At 42.5% G+C, this 17,845-nt stretch overlaps 1 protein-coding gene across 1 annotated transcript; it reads right to left on the reverse strand.

Moving 5' to 3' along the window:
- Window positions 1-473: 473 nt before the first annotated feature.
- On the reverse strand, window positions 474-17,753 carry c2cd2 (C2 calcium dependent domain containing 2). The gene is made up of 13 exons (XM_071898336.2): window positions 16,875-17,753; window positions 16,259-16,354; window positions 14,420-14,539; window positions 11,139-11,240; window positions 10,498-10,614; window positions 9,874-9,982; window positions 7,132-7,240; window positions 6,844-6,908; window positions 6,558-6,673; window positions 6,240-6,408; window positions 4,893-5,134; window positions 4,448-4,715; window positions 474-3,109 (listed from the first exon to the last, which is right to left on the reverse strand). Exons 1-13 carry the CDS (start codon window positions 17,154-17,156, stop codon window positions 2,883-2,885), a joined length of 2,022 nt encoding a protein of 673 aa, XP_071754437.1. The 5' UTR covers window positions 17,157-17,753; the 3' UTR covers window positions 474-2,882.
- Window positions 17,754-17,845: the final 92 nt, after the last annotated feature.

Raw genomic sequence — 17,845 nt, forward strand, 5'->3', positions numbered from 1 at the left:
GATTAGGTAATCAAACACAGCTTTGACTGGTGGTTTTGAATCTACACCAGTCTACATCACACCAGCTGATTTCACCATTTATCACACCTTCAACCAGCAAAGAGGGACTTAGTGAAATCAGCTGGTGTGATGTTTGGTTTGATGAAGACCTGCAGACTCTTGACCCTCAATGGTACATGATTGAAAGCCACTGTCTTAGAGCTAACTTTGGTCCTGTATGCCCCCGATGTGATTTGTTTCTTTTTTATATGACTTCCAAATAGATTTCTGGATTTATTTTGCTTGATCTTTGCTCTGCATTGTAATGATAAAAACTACGTAGTTCAGAGTTGGACTCATTTGAGCCAAGCTGTGCTATACCCAATCAATCAGGGATGCAAAACTGGAATTGCAACCTGCATAGATTTAAAACTTATGTGAGCAATGGAACAAAGTCTTTACAGCCAGGAAATTCAGAAGGTGGCACCACAAAGTCAGTTATTCAATCAATATTTATTGCTGGAAATGAAATAAACTGATATGTTTATTAGTAACAATCCCTGCAGGGAAATGACTGACATTCTGCATCAGCGGTCAGTTTCTGTGCACAGAGCAGATGCCAATAAAAAAACACATCAGGAAGCAGTTTATTAATCACATACAGGCTTACTGCTTACTGAATGCCTAACAATAGCCAATGCTTTGAGGCTGCCATGTACAGGGGCTATGAAACTTTGCATCATTAAAACGACCCATTTCCCCCCTCCCATCGTCCCTCAGAGGTTTAAAAGGTATTTCTACTTGAATGGTTTTAGTATTTTCTTCAGCCTGCAACTGGGCTTTTGAATATTTCCTAAAACAGAGTGCAGTCACACCATATATGTTGGGAAAGTGTTGGGAGATGGATGGGGAGGATCACAGCCCCGCTATGTAAATACCTGACACACTGCAGTCCAAATACAACCCACGCTGCCTCTGCAGAAGAGCATGTTGTCGTGAACGGCATGCAAGTCATTTAAAATAAAAACTCTCAGATGGCCTAATGTAATCAGTCAGTTAACGGCTTCTTGATTACAGAAACTGCTGATGGTGAGGGAACAGAGTCAAACCGGCTGCCACATTCCTTCAGTCCTCCGGTCCAAAACGCCAGTCCCATCTTAGGGAAAAAGCAGTGCTGCCTTGGGAACCGCAAGTCACATCGAGGGGCCGCATCTGGCCCCGGGTCTAGACCGCCCTCCGACATCCTCAGAATAACCGCAAGGCAATCTGTTAGTTTCGTCTGTCAGTGTACTGCATCACCCGTCCTGCTATTGCAGAATTTCCTAAGCAGGTTTACTCATCGAAGAAAACAGTAGTTCACATGATGTACAGAAACACTTCTTCAACAAGCTGCTTACAAAAAAAAAATAATAATACAATCATTAGCTGGGTAAAAAAAAAAAAAAAGCAGTCAAACCATTCCATTGTTCCCAAAGGTGTCCACACTTTTTTTGTTTTGTTCAGGTGTTGAAAGCTACGATACATCTTTTAAAAACGATAAAACGTGGAATGAGAGAGTGAGGATTTCATTCGGCTGAAACGTAGGAGTGAACTGAGCGCTGAACGCATTCGGTTAGTGAGCAACTGCAGCGAGTATGGCCGGGGGTGGCGTCACAGTCCCTGCAGACAGGTCCACTCATTCCCTTTTGACATATTAACAACCCCACTGATAGCAGTAGTGTAGAAGAGGAATCGTTGAGGAAGACGAAGAAGAAAGTTGCATATCATTTGAAAACACTGCAAAAAGGAGTAAACATTCAAAAATAATCATATCATACATAGTGGAAATTTCATGTTATAGCCGCAGTGTCACTGCTTTTTTTTTTTGGAAGGGTGTTAACTTTTTATGGGCGATGTTGCATGGAACAAATAAACATGCCAATGACTTCTGTACATGCCAGCCACAACAGACTAATTGGTATTGACAGGTTTAGATATCTTTGTTAGATATAAGGCGGACAATTTTATAGATAGCTGTTTTTGTTTTGGAGCTTTTCTACTACCTACGTTACATATAACTGTTGTACTAATCTTGTTTTTCTTGGTTTGTAATTTTAAGGAATTTAAATGAAGTGAAAAAAAATGATGTTTGATATAAATACTATATTTATATTAGTGTTAAAAAGTAGTTTCATTATCTCCCACTTGCACCAGTCTTGCAGTGAAAAGACCATCTCCCTTTGAGAATCATTTAAACACAAATCATAACTGCAGAAGTTGGAAATAAACTAAACCTCTATCACAAGAGTAGCTCATGTCATTGCACTGTAATTCAAGCTCAGGCTTAGCTGAGACAAATTCTGTAAATGTGCAAATCATACCAACACCACTCTTCTCTTCATCTTTGGTCCCTGTCGGGCCACCGTAGGAAACCCTCAGAAATAGATTGCTCTTACCCTCAGTGTTAGTGGGGTAAAGAGCGACAGCCCACGCTAGTCCTTTCTGTGGTCAACAAGGCCACAGAAACACTAAAAGATTTCAAAATGTTGCATAAAGTCAAATAAAAAGAACATGCAAAACAGTATTCTCTAAAATGGCATGAACGTGAAGAAATTATCTCAGGATAGCATCATCCACACGTGCACTCACTCGCTTTTGGTGCAACATGTCCGCTCCCTATAAGCAGGGTACTGAAGCAGGAGAGGAGGGCAGTAAAGGAGGATGTTTTCCATCCGCACAGCTTTCCCATTCACAAAGTAGGAGACCTAGTAAGCAGGTCGGGCACTGGGGGTGGGGTGGGGTGGGGAGGGGGGTGTTAGCTGATAACTTTGCCAGTGCAAGTTTGGGTAGGTGGAGGTGGAGGTGGAGGTGGTGATGGTAGTAGTTGTTGTGGGAGGGACTGAGGTGTGTGTGGGGGGGTGGGGTCACGCGTGTGGCTCCCCCATGGAGGTAGAGCCGTTGGCTTTGCTCTTATTCTTGGGCAGCAGCTTGCGGTTGAGCATTCGGCTGAGCGTGGCTGTTCGGCTGGCCCGGTCCACCGCGGCCGGAGGCTCCAGGTAAACCAGGTCGTTGTGCGACTGGCTCATCCCCGGGTCCTTCCGCTGGTGCCGCCGCCGGAAGAACAGCTTGGCACTCTTCTGAAGGAAGCTGCCTGTAGCGACGGAACAGAGGACGGAAAAAGGTGTTGTCATATTTTGACTGGGAGCAGCTTTCCTTAATGATGCCAGAATCACATCATTACATTTTAAGGAAAAAAATGAAAATTCAGCCATATACAAATTGACTTGAAGGATCTGAAATTAGAGATAAGTAGCACATTGTCGGTTTTTGCTGGTAAAAATGATCAAATCTGGTAAACCTAATGCCGTCCTGGACAGGCTGGAGGAAAAAAACAGGCAATCACATGTGTATCTTTCCTCTGTAAAAGGACACCGTCTCGCTTTGCATAATGACAATTAGACCTGGAGAAACTGTACCAGCCATTACATACCTACAGGTGACCCACATCGGCTAACCTGACTGCAGGCATTGTTCCTACCTTACAGCATAAGAAACTTGATAGTAGCGCAAGATTTGAGCCATGCCAAATATCTATTCGTTTGACTTAGGGGACAGATTGGATTAGGTTAAGTTGATGCAGACAGTTTACAAACAAACACAATGAAGACAGATTAATGATAAATGAAGAGAGAGAGGGAGATCATTGTATCCTCATTACTACCTAATGACTACAAATGAATTCCTACAGCGAAGGGCTGAACAATATATTGAATTCATATTGATATTGCAATATGAGAGAATGCAGCACTTACATCATGAAGTTTGCAATATTGGCATTTCTGGTATCCACTTTTATAATGCATACGAGAGTGAAGTAGTGAGGATGAGAAGAGTCAATGTAGAATACTACAACATCTGTGGGAGGTTGAATGGGAAATATTCCCCACAATGTACCAAATCAAGAGGTAATGTTAACTTTAAAAAAACACAGACCTAGTGTGGCATGTCATATTGCAAGTGCAATATCTCTCTATATCGTGCAGCCCTACTACATTTTCAGAGTTCTAAAATACAGCGTACAGCTATATGATCTGCTTACATCATATTAAAGTTACTTTGACATTGTTACAAAATGATCTACTCATCGCTAACAGACACTACGAGTAGTAGAGTACCTACGATACTACGAGTAACTCATGAATTAACTTACTCATCCGGACATAATGTCTGCTTAGCACTGATTTCCTCTAAGATGGCAGTGAAGAAAGTTCAAAAAAGAAAGGTTGAAACAGTAGGAGGGGAAGAGAAAAAAGGGACACAAAAACAGACTGCATCACTGAGGAGTAACAGGTGGCTACAAAAACAGCCAAACGAAGAATACATTTTTAAGTACTTAAATTAGGCCTTATTGAATAATACTCCTTCTGCTAAGGTTAGGCATGTTAGGACGGCCAGATGTGCCGGTGAGTCCGTTCTGTGACCCCCTCACCTCTGCTCTTCTTGCAGCTAGCCTCAGACACACACAGTGACAGAGAGGTGTGGTCTAGCTCCTCTCCTGTGTGGCTCTCCCAGTCCTCCGGGGGCCGGCCGACTCCGCTGGGGCCTTCCTGCGGGTCCAGCTCCTCCGGAGGGCTACTGGCCCCCGTCGCAATCGCCGTGGTCACATCCTGAGTAGAGCTGCCCTCGGACATGGAGGCGTCCATCGCTGCGGCGTAGTCTGCCATCAGAGCCAGCTCATCATCCTGAGACATGGGGGTCTGGGAAAAGAAGTAAGAAGAAAACACATGCATATTCCCATCTTTTTCCTAGTAAGGTGGTATTTCTTTTTTGAAGAAGTGAAACTACCAAAGTGAAAGGGTTTATTGAACAGCATAATAAAAATGCAATATAATGCACCGGTGGAGAGTTCCTTTGGTACTTGCCCTGAGCCTAACCTTGGCTATGCCAGAGATGATGATGGTGCTCTTCTTCACTGGCGACTTGAGCTTCTGCTTGGCAGACTGGTGGAGCTGTCGGATGGCGGCCTCGGCCACCGGGTCGGTGCCGTTGAGCATCAGCAGTTCGGTGTCGGAGGAGGACAAAGCCTTGCTGACTGTGGCTCCCAGCATGGATGCTTGCTCTGAGACGCGCCGCTCCGACAGCTTGGGCTTGCTGGGCGCACTCTTCAGGCAAGGATCTGAAGGCACAAAACGTTATCTTAATCGACAGGAATGTGACGAGTAAAGTAAAGAATGTGACAATAATAAAGACGCTCGATGTAGACTGAGGCTAATAAACAATAGCCACATTTGCATCTCTCCTCTGTCCCTTCTTATATTGGAGTACTTTTCATCTTTAAGGCAATGTCGATGTTCACTTTCCTTTTTAGCAAGTTTTCCTTTCTCTCTGAGTGAATCTGTTTCTTTTTCCTTGGTTTTCTTGTTGATATTTTCAGTTTCTGTAGATAGCACTCCTCTCTTTGTCTGTTCTGCCATGGTGGCTGTCGCTGCTCATGCTAACTATAAACTTACTTTCATATTTATCCCAAATAAACCGTTGCTGCTTCTGTAAATTGTAAAACGGATGGATGGTGGATCATTACTTTAAGCTACTTTATATTTAAAGGGGCAATAAGTATGATTTTTACTGCTCCATAGTAAAAAATGACCATAATATATCTGCAGGGGGTTGATAGGGTTATTACCAATAACTCAATGATTACTCTGCCAGGTGCTGAGATTTCTGGCTTTCAAAACTCACTTTCTGGCCCATACTACATTTTGGAACAAAAACTCCCCACCCATTGAAATTTCAAGACATTTCCCCTACATTTTTAACTGCTCAACAAGGGAGGACAGTGCTACAAGCAAGTGACCAATATCGCAAGACATTTCATTCTGAAGCCAAAAAACAAATGGCAAAACATTGTTATTAACATTACAGTATTTTGCATTATCTCTTCACCAGATGGCTCTGTTGGATCTCGGCTCTCATTAGCTAGCTTACTCATCTCTATTGTGAAAGTCTGACTTTACTGTTTGAGTCAATTACAGGATATCATAATTCAAGGGTACAAGAGGAGTTGGGGACGGGGCCTGTGCTAGATACCTGTCAATGTTATTGCAATTCCTACTGGTCAATTGAAGTCATAGATTACTTAATGCCTTATTTAATCTCACAGTACTATAGTTACAATAGCAGATGTGCTGATCTCTATTGTATGTCAATTAAGGGGCAAACAGCTTGTCTGATTAAAGCTCTACCATCCTTGTCATTCAGACTCTCAGTCTGTGGTGCTGTACCTATGTTGAGTCCAGGAGGGAGTGGTCGCCCTGGCTTGCTCTTCACCGCGGTGATGGTGGTGACCACTGTGCCACAGGGCATGACGGTACGGTCCATCTCCACCCTCTTAGTGGGGGCTGGGGTGGGTGGGTGCCAGGACCTCACCTCACTGGGCTCCAGGTAGGTAAACTGGGGAGGACATTTCTCCAAACTTAATGTTCTGAATTTTTGTTCCATTATGTGTAAAACAATAATCAGATACATGTAAAGTATTAAACTTAGTCAATATTATAGGTAATGTGAATGTCAAACATGCATAATATCCCATGTTAACTTACCTCAGTAGTCAATGACCCAGTCACTAGGTCTTTGGTCATGAGTGCAAATGTTTGCTGTCCTTTGGGCTGCTTCTTTACGAGATCAAAAGGCACCGACACCTGACCTAGTGAGGAATCTGACAAAGAGAAAACATACCAAATTCAGTGTGGTAAAACCAAAGCATGCAGTAGTTACTGCTCACAAACAAGATAACTTCACTGCTTCTTCCTCATGATGAATAGACCACCGCTATAAAAAGGCATTAACTGTGTCTCTACTTATATCTGTGCTGAAAAACACTCTTACTCTCTTGAGGTTGCCCGTCATTCAACAGCTGAATACTGAGCTCTTTTGATCGCCCATTCAGCTCACTGGTGAGACAGACAGAAATAGAGGAACATTGAAAATACATTAGAGAAGTTGATTTAATGTACAGGTCAAAAAATAAAGCAATGGAACATGCACTTTGCATGGGCTTGCCAAGATGCCATTAACAATAAAATACCCAGGTAGAGAAATGTGATAGCTCAGCGTTTCTTGCTGAAACTGTTAAAAAGACAGTGGTGGTAGGCAGTGAGCCACGGCTAAACTTACAAGATAAACGGCTGGTCCCAGGCAGGGCTGGTTGTGTTCTTCAGGACCGAGGTGGAAAACCTCTGTGGAGGGTCATCTAACTGCAGCACACACAGGGGATTCATGCTGCCTGCAAACACAGCAGAAAAGCATCTTTTGGAAAATAATAATAATAATCTAATTGGATCCATACCCTAAAAACACTGGCTCCCAACGATCTTAATAATGAACTTCTTTTAAATGTATGATTTCATTGGTAGAGTTGTAACAGTTTCGTATATATAGACTATACAAACAGAAACTGATCCAAGGTGATATTTTTTCAGCTCCTGACAGGTCTGGATTTGCATGCATGTGTACAACTATATGTAGGGGCCTATATGTAGATGTGACCTCCTGTATATGTACATGTACTGCATATATGTATACATTTTAGTTTATTGTGTGTGTGAATTTGTCTATTATTTTGCACTCTTTTTGAGGGAATCGGATTGGGTACCTGTGGGCAGCCGCTCCCTATATAAGATGGCCTCTCATTGTTAAAAAGTATTTGTCTGAGGAAGGTCTCAGGACCGAAACATTGTAATTCTTCAATAAAATGTTTTCAATTGCAAGTATAGGCAGTGTGCGGGAGTCTCCTCGCATGTTCAACAATAATCTTTTGACAGCTGATCAAATAAATTGTGCTTGTGTGAGATTAAATATTGCTTTTGTCACTTCCACTGCACATTAATGGGCAAAGCAGAGGTCAGCCTGTTGTACATCTCAGATATTGAATAATGCATGGGTTAGAGGAGACACGCAAAGTCTTGGCTAAGTGCTCTGCTTCAGCGCACGGCAAGGATCAGCAAAGTCAAATAGAGCCAATATGACAGAGCACTGGAAATTATTAGCTGCCAGCCAGGCTCCACTTGTATGAAAGGGCCCTGTGCTGTCTTAATGAATACGATATTAACAGGGATCTTACAGACGGAGCTTCCGCTTCAACAGCCTTGGCTTCGGCTGCTAGTCCATAGCAAATCTCATCAATCAACCTTACGGTATAACTGTGCTCATCGCTTAAAGGAAGGCAAATAAACGAGGGAGAGAAGTGCTGAATCCCATGTCGTTTATCAGCCGTAATGTATTCAGAGATGGGGTGACGTGTGTTCACTGCTGGGGTGAGGAACTGCTGCACTGACAGAATAAGAGGATCAGGCAGCGTTTGGAGTCCTGATAGCTGCTGACTCAGAATGTGAGAAATGACTCATAGAAACAACCAAACAAAAGTTGCTGTGGTTGTTGTCACCTAAAATAAGTTACAGACTCACATTAATGCCTCAGATGTTATCACTGGTGAATGATTCTGACAGTGTCTCATAAACTCAAAAAAATATGCTTCGCTGACAGTCCTTTTACACTTGTCTTGCAGGCAGAGACTTCACTCTACAATCTGTTTTGACTTTAGTGAAGCACTGAGCCTGTGCCAGAACACAAGCTTGGAAGCAGTTAGTCACAGAGAACTTAAAAAGAGCTGTATAATGTTTGTATTTCTTTGAACCAATCACAATAATCCAGAGTTACGACTGGACTGTGATGTAGATGAGATGTGGTCTTACAAGCTAGTGTTAGCTCTCTATGTACCCACATGGGATGACTGGTGGTTGGGGTGTGGAGAGGGTGGGAGTGGGATCTGGAGTGGATGGAGAAACGGCTACAGCCATTTGAAAGCCGTTTTCAGTTGGACTATGTCAAAGTGAAAGTGCCATGGCTTCCATGCGCTATTGCCCAAAATTTAATTTTGAACCGCTAAGTGGACTGTTTCAAACCAGCAGTGTCACCCGTCCCAAAAGCCTGTTGTTGCTGAGACCAATAGAAAAGTTAGAAATTATCGGGTGTAATGTTGTGAACTAGGTGTAATCCTAAGGCCATGTTCACTCCAAGCATGTTTGGAGCGGTTTATTCGAACTCAGGAGCGTCTTTTTTAGTTCAGTTCATCTGAACAGAGAACAATGCTGTTCAAATTTGGGTACGCACCAAATACCGCACCGAGACGCCTGAAAATGCAGATGTCCGTCCTCTTCCAAGAGAACTGCGGTGTGGTTTGTTAGGAGAGAGAATGTAATTCAAACTAACTACAGGAAACAACGCAAGGATTTATGGGTATAAGGAGACAGATGTTGACATGATATGTTCATGTGTTCTTAAGTGGTATGAATCATAAAAGGTTAATTACGGCAAAGAGCGCAGACAAGTCCATCATGTTTAGGACAAGTTTAGGTAAAGTTACAGGGACTAGAATCAGATTTGTTTTGACTTCCACTAAACTCTCTAACGTGGTGGGATGACAGGTTAACAAAACTCTGTTTAATAAACAAGCTACTTGTGAGTCTATGTGACTTTTGTTTACAAGCCCTGGTTCACTTGTAATTGGGTGGTGTGAACCTCAACAAACCAAATATGCAACAAAGTAAACTTCTCCATTACAGTTTGGACCAAAGAAAGCAAACGGTAGACATGATCACACCCAGTGTTGTGGTGTAGATGAGTGTAGTCCTGATCAGTGTTGAGAGCAGTTCTGGGTCTTCTGGAGGTGTTAGGGTCTAATTCAACCAGACATCTGTGGTGGGACGTACCCAGTTCATAACCCCAATTCGTATCTGTTCTCACCCACCCCTTCTTACATCCAGGGTAAGCTTTACCCAGGTGCTCTCCCAAAACAGCACAAGGGTTAGTTACATCAGATCCTGTGTCTTTGTAAACGACAAGAGACAAGCGTCCAACCTGCAGCATCCTCCTCCTGATTGAGCGTCACCCGGAAGTTCTTCACCAGCAGCTTCCAGTCGTGGGCGCGGGGGGGTTTTGGGGGGGACATCACTTTGTTGCGGGCTTCCTATTAGAGAAACCATAGGGAGCAAAAAACCCAACAATGTTGATCTAATGACTGCAATATTCACAGCGACACTGTATGCAAAGTATTCCCAGCTTGGTATACTGCTAAAACGAACACATATTAGGGATGGGCTTTGAGAACCACACCTGAATCAAAACCGGTTCCAGCTGGTTGAATTCAGAGTAATCATTCATCTCGGGGGCTATGACTATTATCAATGGTCAGAATGAAAACACCTTTTACTGCAAAATCAATCACATCTATTGCTAGATTGACTAAAACTGAAGTCTGGCCTATCACTTCTCCATCACGCATTCTCTCATTTGGATCTGCAGTGAGCTTGACAAACAAAACAAAAATATACAGTCAACTCGGTTTTATCAAATTGTGGCATACTGCATACAATGTCAACAATGGCATGGTGACAGACTTGCACACACTGTGCTGCGTTTGCATTGCACTGCAGTGTGGCAGCTATGAAGACGTCATGCTTCAGGCACGAGTCGCCCGCTCACCTTGACCTCTGTGGCCTGAGCAGGCCTGCAGCTCAGCAACAGAGAGGGCCGCACCGCACATAACAGCTGCTTCATCCTCTCCTTTACTGCCGTTACACTGGAGCCTTTGGCGTTGTCCTGACAGAGAGAGACGATGACATAAGTCAAATTACACGCTGCAAAAACCATAATAATGATTAACTGACATGGATTATATTCTCTACCTCACTTTGACTTTTATTTGATTTTCCTGATCCATTCAGAAGAAATTCTTTCACTTTTGACATTCGTACCCTCGGACATCTTATGAGTATTTTTAAAATCTTCACAAAATCACATTGCTTTTAATGATGCTTTTAATGATACTGAGCCATTCACAGGCAATAGTGGATCATCAGACTATGGTGTTTTTGACATTTACTTAGTGCATGTTATTCTAATAACATACCACAATGACCCCAATTGATATTAGACTATTGAACCTTTGAATCCTTTGTTTGGACTCCTCACCTATCCCCATTTTTTAAACATGACCATCTAAGAAAATCAATTTAAATGAAGATAGATTATTGTAGACTCATATTCAGCGTATCAAAGATCATTTCAATTGTCAGTTTCTTTTTGTTTTGGTTACATCCCATGGTCCAAGTCCACCACATTACCTGGGTGAAGCTGGGGGTGAGCTGCAGGTCCCATGTCTCTAGGTGGGACACTCCCCAGTTCAACTTGACCTCACCGTCGGCTTCTTGCATCTGTAGGTCAAGCTGGGGAACAACAGAGGAGAGAAGATCATGATGCCTTCGGGTGCCACGGTGATTGTAGGCAATACAGTGCTAGTCAGTCTCACTGGCATCCCTTGACATTTGACGGCAATTTTAAATTTTGTTTTAGATTTTTGACTGAAAATTGGTTTGTCACATGTTTGTCAAGTCAAATTCACACTTGACATCTACAGCATCAATATTTATTCTTAACATATCAACATATCATAAATTATCAGTTTCGGAATGTATTTTCAACTAAGTAAACAGGAAAAAATGGCCAGGACTAAACTGGCAGCCAAAAGTAACTAATAAAACTGTTAAAACATTTGTATTCCAGTGGGCTTTTGGTCCCACTGTTGAAAACAAATCACAGTGTGCTTGTGTAGGGTGGAGTAACCGTTGGTGGGATGACTCACAAAATGTCCACATACTAATCATTTAAACAATCATTAAACTGTCACCTCCACGGGACTGTTTGTAACGGTAGACTCAGTACACCTCACTGAATTACTTGTGAATTTGCGGTCTGACTTTTATGGGGAAATAAGCCAGGTCAAACTCAGTATAAAGTTTAACAAAGTATAACTTCGGGATACGTAGTGTAAACACTTGCAGCTTTGGCCTTGTGTGATATGTGGATATTTAAGGAATCTACTGTATATACCAAACTGCATACTGTGGCTTGGAATCTAATTTGCAAGTGAAAGTACATTGAGATGCATTTGGACAACTTGGTATGAGCAAATCAAGATGAAACAAATCTGTAATGATTGATTCTTCCCAGTACTGTGACAGACTTGTTAACATGCTTGTGTGATTGCTGTTCTTAGTGGTTGTGATCTTGGATGCCATTAATGTAGCGGCCATTTTTTCAATATCTTTGTCAACAGTTAGTTATATTGAGAGTCTCTGAAAATCGCTGATCTTAACTTTTCATCTCATTTTCAAGACACAATTAATGATCAACAATAATAAAAGGGATGCCAAAAATACTGACTGGTGCAGTATCGCCAACACCATATACTCTATAACAGACTTGTGCATGCCTCTTGACCCAGAAAGTCAAACGGGAAAATGGTTTATTAGAGAAGGTCAGCTGGGACAACAATTTTACAGTAACTGAGCAGTCCAGCAACAGTGCTAGGCCCAGAAGACAGAGGGGGAGAGGGAGGGAGGGAGGGAGGGAGGGAGAGAGAGAGAGAGAGAGAGAGAGAGAATTATTTGTGAATTATGTGATTATTTGCATTTGTTTAGTTATTCTTTACAGTTTGTTATAAGTTTAAAAAAAAATTTAATAGATTTTTAAATTTTGTTTGTTTATGATAAACTTTGCCAACATAAGAATTACTTGTCATGCCAGTAAAGCTGGTTGAAATTGAAATTGAAATTGAGAGTGAGTAAGAGACAGAGAGAGAGAGAGTGTGCGAGTAAGAGAGAGAGACAGAGAGAGAGATACAGAGAACAGACTGGACCATCCTGTCCCAGCATGCCTGGATTCCAGTGTGAATGTACGGCCGCCTCTGTGATGCCAAACAAAGGCCTCATCAGATAGCAATGGAGAATGCCTAGATGGATCCGGTAGCACAATATCACAGCCTGCATTAATGAGAGGCTGGATCAGTAATACAAACAGTTCAAACTGGGAGGGTATGTTACTTGATAAATATATATACACAGTATAATTTGTTTTGAAACAAATCCAATCATTTTTCTCACATAAGGGATTTTTGTTTTCCTCCCACTACTTTCTCTCACCACACTACATTAACTGAAGAAATAGAAATAATTTGTCAACACCTATGCTGTCACCTTTATTGGAAATATAGGCCTACAAGCACGGCTTGTAAGCAAAACGGCTTAAAAGCTAACAGCAAGGAAAAAGAGACTGTTGCCTCATCATACGAAAGGTATGTAAATACAAAGTAAACACGATGTTTGCTCTGGTTCACAGAACAGGCTTTTCAAAGAAGAGCATTACGTATGTAGCAAAAATGTCACATGGGTTTCCCGCATTGCGTGCAATAGGCCGTGAAGTACAGTAGTGACATAAGTGTTTAATGACAAATTACACTGAGCAGTGAGCCATAATGTAATTGTCTGTGTGTGTGTGTGTATTATTCACTCCAAATAAATGCCTTGGGCTTCCGCTCCACATGTCCCTGCAGTCATCCATAACATAAGCCAGGACCATTCTAGCTTGGATCTGAGTCAAAGGCTAACAAATGCTCTAGTGGATGGACGGAGACATTTGTGTAGGCCCTCTGACTTTTCCAGACCAAGCCTAAACAGAGAGGGGGAAAAATAGACAGGAGGCTTCCTTTATGTATCCCCAACAACAACCAATCCACAACCAAAACAAAAAATCCCCAACTCTAATCCTGACTTTAGCCTTCTAGCCTCTCACTGAGGTTGTATTTATGGCACAATGAGATCAGGCCCACAGTTGGGTGACAAGCACCTTATTGGTTTAAAAATAGCCTTTTTTCAATTGGGTTAGCTTGCATATATCAGTGAGGATTTAACACAAAACCTTAAAACAGGAGGGAAGCTTACCAGAGCTCAATGCACACTACCCGCAACATATCCTCACACCTCATCACCTCTCTCATATTTGGTCCAGTTCATTTCAACATTGGATTCGACTTCAGTGAGGGAAAAAGAGCATTGCGAAAGACTGTGGATGAGCCATAAGACATTTTTTCCTGAGAAATGAGCCCGGTCAGGTTTGGGCATAACAAATGAGGTAAACCACTGTAATTTCCAGGTAAGAAGTACTTAGTCATTAGTTGGGTTGTTGGGTGTGATAATTCCAGGGCTTCATGGGCATCATTTGTGCCCATGAGAAATGAGAATGCAGAGAAAGTGGGCCAAGCTTTCCCGGGAATGGGCCTGACAGTGATTTAAATGAGGTCTTCAGGACATTTGCCAAGCACAGAAAGATACCTCAACCATTTAATCTGATTCTCCTGCAAGCGGTGAGCCAATGCTGGGCAACGCGTCATGTCCAATAAAGTCTCCCGTTAAAACAAACCAAGATGACTTTCAAGGGATACAACCCTAGTGTTCTGACTTCTTAGTATTAGGGATATTCCACTAAAGTACAAATTAATATTATTGCTCTTTTTATTGTTATGAAGTTTATGACTTTAACAGATGTGCTGGAACTGTAGAGTGTTTACCTGCAGCTCCAGTGAAGCTATCCTGACTGTATATTTACAGGGTTCTGATGTGGATGTGGCTGCTGATGCTGCATCGACGGAGAACTGAAGCTTTTCCCCAACCACCTTACAGTGAGCAGCCTGTTGGGAAGACGAAACATTCAAAGGATGCATTAGTTTCAGGCTGAGCTACTGAGAATGCTCCAGTTAAAGAGGAGGTGGCTGCATTTTTGCACCCGACTCACATGTATTTGTACCATTTTGTATGCAAGTAACGACAAAATGAACTGAACCATAAGGTGTTGTGTGTCTATCCATGTGTGAAAGTCTATCGCCAGGATCACACTTAACCCAAAATGCATTTGCGCTGCTATGTGCAGAGCTCTATGCAAGGAACCAGTGGCTCAAACATACTGGGATGAAACCAATTGAATGTGATTATTGATTGTAGTGTTACAACATGAACTTTTCCTGCAACTCGATTCACTGACAAAATATTTTCATCATGAAACCTTCACACAGAGTTGGGAAAACTCAAGGAAAAACAACATTTGTATTAGTTTACGCAATCATCATTGCATAAGCACAATAAATCACCTACATCCCAAAGGAATGCATCTGCAACAGAGTGAGGCAGCGGTAATGTATTCTTTCATTTGAAACACATGATCTTCTGCTGGAGAGTAATGTATTCAACTCATTAAGTGTGCTCCCAACCAAGAACGTATGTGTGTGTGTCCAGTTTGATATCAGTTCACTGTCAGTGAGGGGAAATCTGAACATAAACATAGGTGCTGGTGCATTCCTCTCTGCCTGTTCCTCCTTAGTGCTGAGCTGGACAGCTATGTAAGCTTCTTAGAACACACATATACACACACACACATACACACACAGTCTGCGTATGTGAGGATAAGCCTCTGTTCATTAAACTCACTGCATTAAACAACAGAGCACCTGGGATCTTGGTCCACATCATGGACCTTGTCACAATGAAAAGGCTGAGCTTGCACTGGAAGCAAAGCCAACCAGGCTACCAGCACAACATCAAATCTGTCCTTGTATGAACTCAATTTTGAAAAAAAAAAAAAAAAACCCAACCCTCCAGCCACAATTTGTTTCACGTGCCATCCAGCACACAGGCTGCAGCGGGTTAGCACTGCATTTGCATGATTTACAAAAAAAGGCTGGTATTTCATTGCCTTTTTCAGGCATGCTGATATCAACAAAGTACAGAAAAATACCGATTCATGAATCAAACGCAACCATTGATAGTGTCTTGTGATTTTTGCAAGGGGCATGTGGGCACTTGATAAAATGCTTAATAGATAAAATCTCCAGATACTGTATTGGCTCTAGTGAGATGATTTTAAGTGAGGGGGAAAATGCCTGAAAGCACCAAAGTTGGCTAATGGGCATGGTATGACTCAGACATTGGCCACTGTAGACTGTTAAAAGTTAAAAGGCGGCACTGGTTGTTGAGTAGCCCCCTCTGCATTGAATTAGAGGAGGGTAGATTGATTTGAGGACAGGCTATGTCAATAGAGGATATAAACAAGGAAATGAGAAATCTATAAGCGTGTGCTGTTATAACCCTGATGAATTTTAAGAAGGCCCAAGCTGTCACAGGAAAACAAATGCTAACTTTTTCTGCGGTTGGAGGAGGAGGAGGAGGATGCGGCACGGGTGCTCAACAATGGCACAATTGATACTGAAGTCTCCCGGGAGAAATTTGATCAGAGGAAAGAAAACAACACAAAAAGCCAAAAACATATAAAAGGCTGTTTTTAAATGAGGAAACCCCCTTAAATCTGTATATGATAGATAACTAATACAAACAAACAGACTCTATGTGTAGTGTACCTTGTGCCCAGCAGACTTCTGGAAGCTGCACACTTGGCTGACCACCAGCTCTGATGCCTGAAGACCATTCTCTTCAAATGTCAACAGAGCAGGACCCTGCAGGGGATGACAAGTCAAAAACATGCAAAGCAATAGCAAACATCTATCACAGCACTCAGGGGCAAGACAGTGTGAAGTGTAGGAAGTTGTTGCCAATAAATGAGCAATGATCAGGCCTAGAAAGCATGAAACTTTGTCTGAAATTGGCAGCGTCGAAGCAGCTGTTCTGACTTGATAATTCCAAGGAATAATAAAAGCTAGTAGCATGTTGCAAGGTGCAAAATCTGTGTTGTTGACAGTGCATTTAAAGAGAGGCCAAAGTACTGCGAGAAGAACAGTGTCAACCATTAAACTTGTGTCATATGTCAAGAGGTTGGCCAAGATTTAATTGAAGGTGACTGGGTCTTTTGGAAAAAAAAGAGTGGATAAGCATAAACGAGTAGATGTGTTACCATATGTTACCCCAGTCATGGTTTTCTGTGACAAAGGCTGCTATTCGTCTGTTGACAGTACCTGCCTGAAGTGTTACGTAATCCAGAGTGATGTGGAGTGGTCGCTTGGTGGTCATGAGACTTACCCCCGACTTCCTTGATTCGTCATTCAAAGCCCTGCACCAAGCTCCTCTCCATTGACTTTTCCAGCTTTTCAGTGACAGCGCCCATCCCAGCAGAGCGTCCGCTTCCTCCTTCGCCGCATTGTCCTCAGCTGGTCTCTGCTGACTTCCTAGATCCCCTTGTTGGAAATACTGTACGAAATACAGTAGTAGAGTAACCACGGATGCGATGAACAGTGTGACCATGCAAAGCCACTGCGGGTCTCCCAAACCAAAATATGAACTGGAACTTTCCAAGTCAGACATCCTTAGCAAATGACGACGATGCCTAAAGCTAAACACACTAACACTTCTCTGAGAAATTACGGGACATCCTCGAAACCTTTATTTGGTCAGTGAACGGCAAAGTCCGTGAAAACAATCTTCCTCGACCACTGTGGTCCCCGATTTAGCGACCGATTGCCAAGAACTCAACCCCCAAAATAAGTTATGCTCATTGTTGCCCATGTTGCAGTACTTCACAGTAGCTGCTACAAGCCACATTACCGTCCCAGATTATGCCAACTGATTAGGGCGACCCCGGACCTTGTCAAATAGCCGATGACAATCTCTGGAGTCAAATAATCCTGCAGGCTAACAGACTCTCTGTTTATAACTGACTCGAATATGGTTGTTAGCCTAGTTAGCTAACCTATGCTACGGTTCGCTATCCTGCAATTGCTACGGAGCCATCAAAGTTTTTCAGAATGAATTATTTCCGCTGTCCATGGTTAAGTTCCGCCTGAGAATATCCAGGTAAAGGAGAATACTCATAGAAATCATCTTCAAAGCGAAGACTCACAAGCCTCTGACTCCGGACTTGGCTTGCGGCTCGGGTCGTTAGACGGTAAAGTTGCCGTTTAGAAACTGATATGTGGCACAAACTGTAAGTCCCAGAATGCACAGCGACATATCCAAGCGTTTGTTGATGTGCGGGAACGGAATGCGAAGTTACC

This window comes from Centroberyx gerrardi, chromosome 11 (assembly GCF_048128805.1).
Source record: "Centroberyx gerrardi isolate f3 chromosome 11, fCenGer3.hap1.cur.20231027, whole genome shotgun sequence".
Lineage (NCBI taxonomy): Eukaryota > Metazoa > Chordata > Actinopteri > Beryciformes > Berycidae > Centroberyx > Centroberyx gerrardi.

What these genes read in the sequence shown, in the direction of transcription:
- c2cd2 (XM_071898336.2), bottom strand. Translation starts at nt 17,156, where the DNA reads ATGTCTGACTTGGAAAGTTCCAGTTCATATTTTGGTTTGGGAGACCCG. An exon ending in TCACCCCCAGCTTCACCCAG is followed by an intron (nt 10,615 to 11,138) that starts GTAATGTGGTGG and finishes TCTCTCTGTCAG; the next exon opens with GACAACGCCAAAGGCTCCAG. An exon ending in TAGCTGCAAGAAGAGCAGAG is followed by an intron (nt 3,110 to 4,447) that starts GTGAGGGGGTCA and finishes CCGTCGCTACAG; the next exon opens with GCAGCTTCCTTCAGAAGAGT.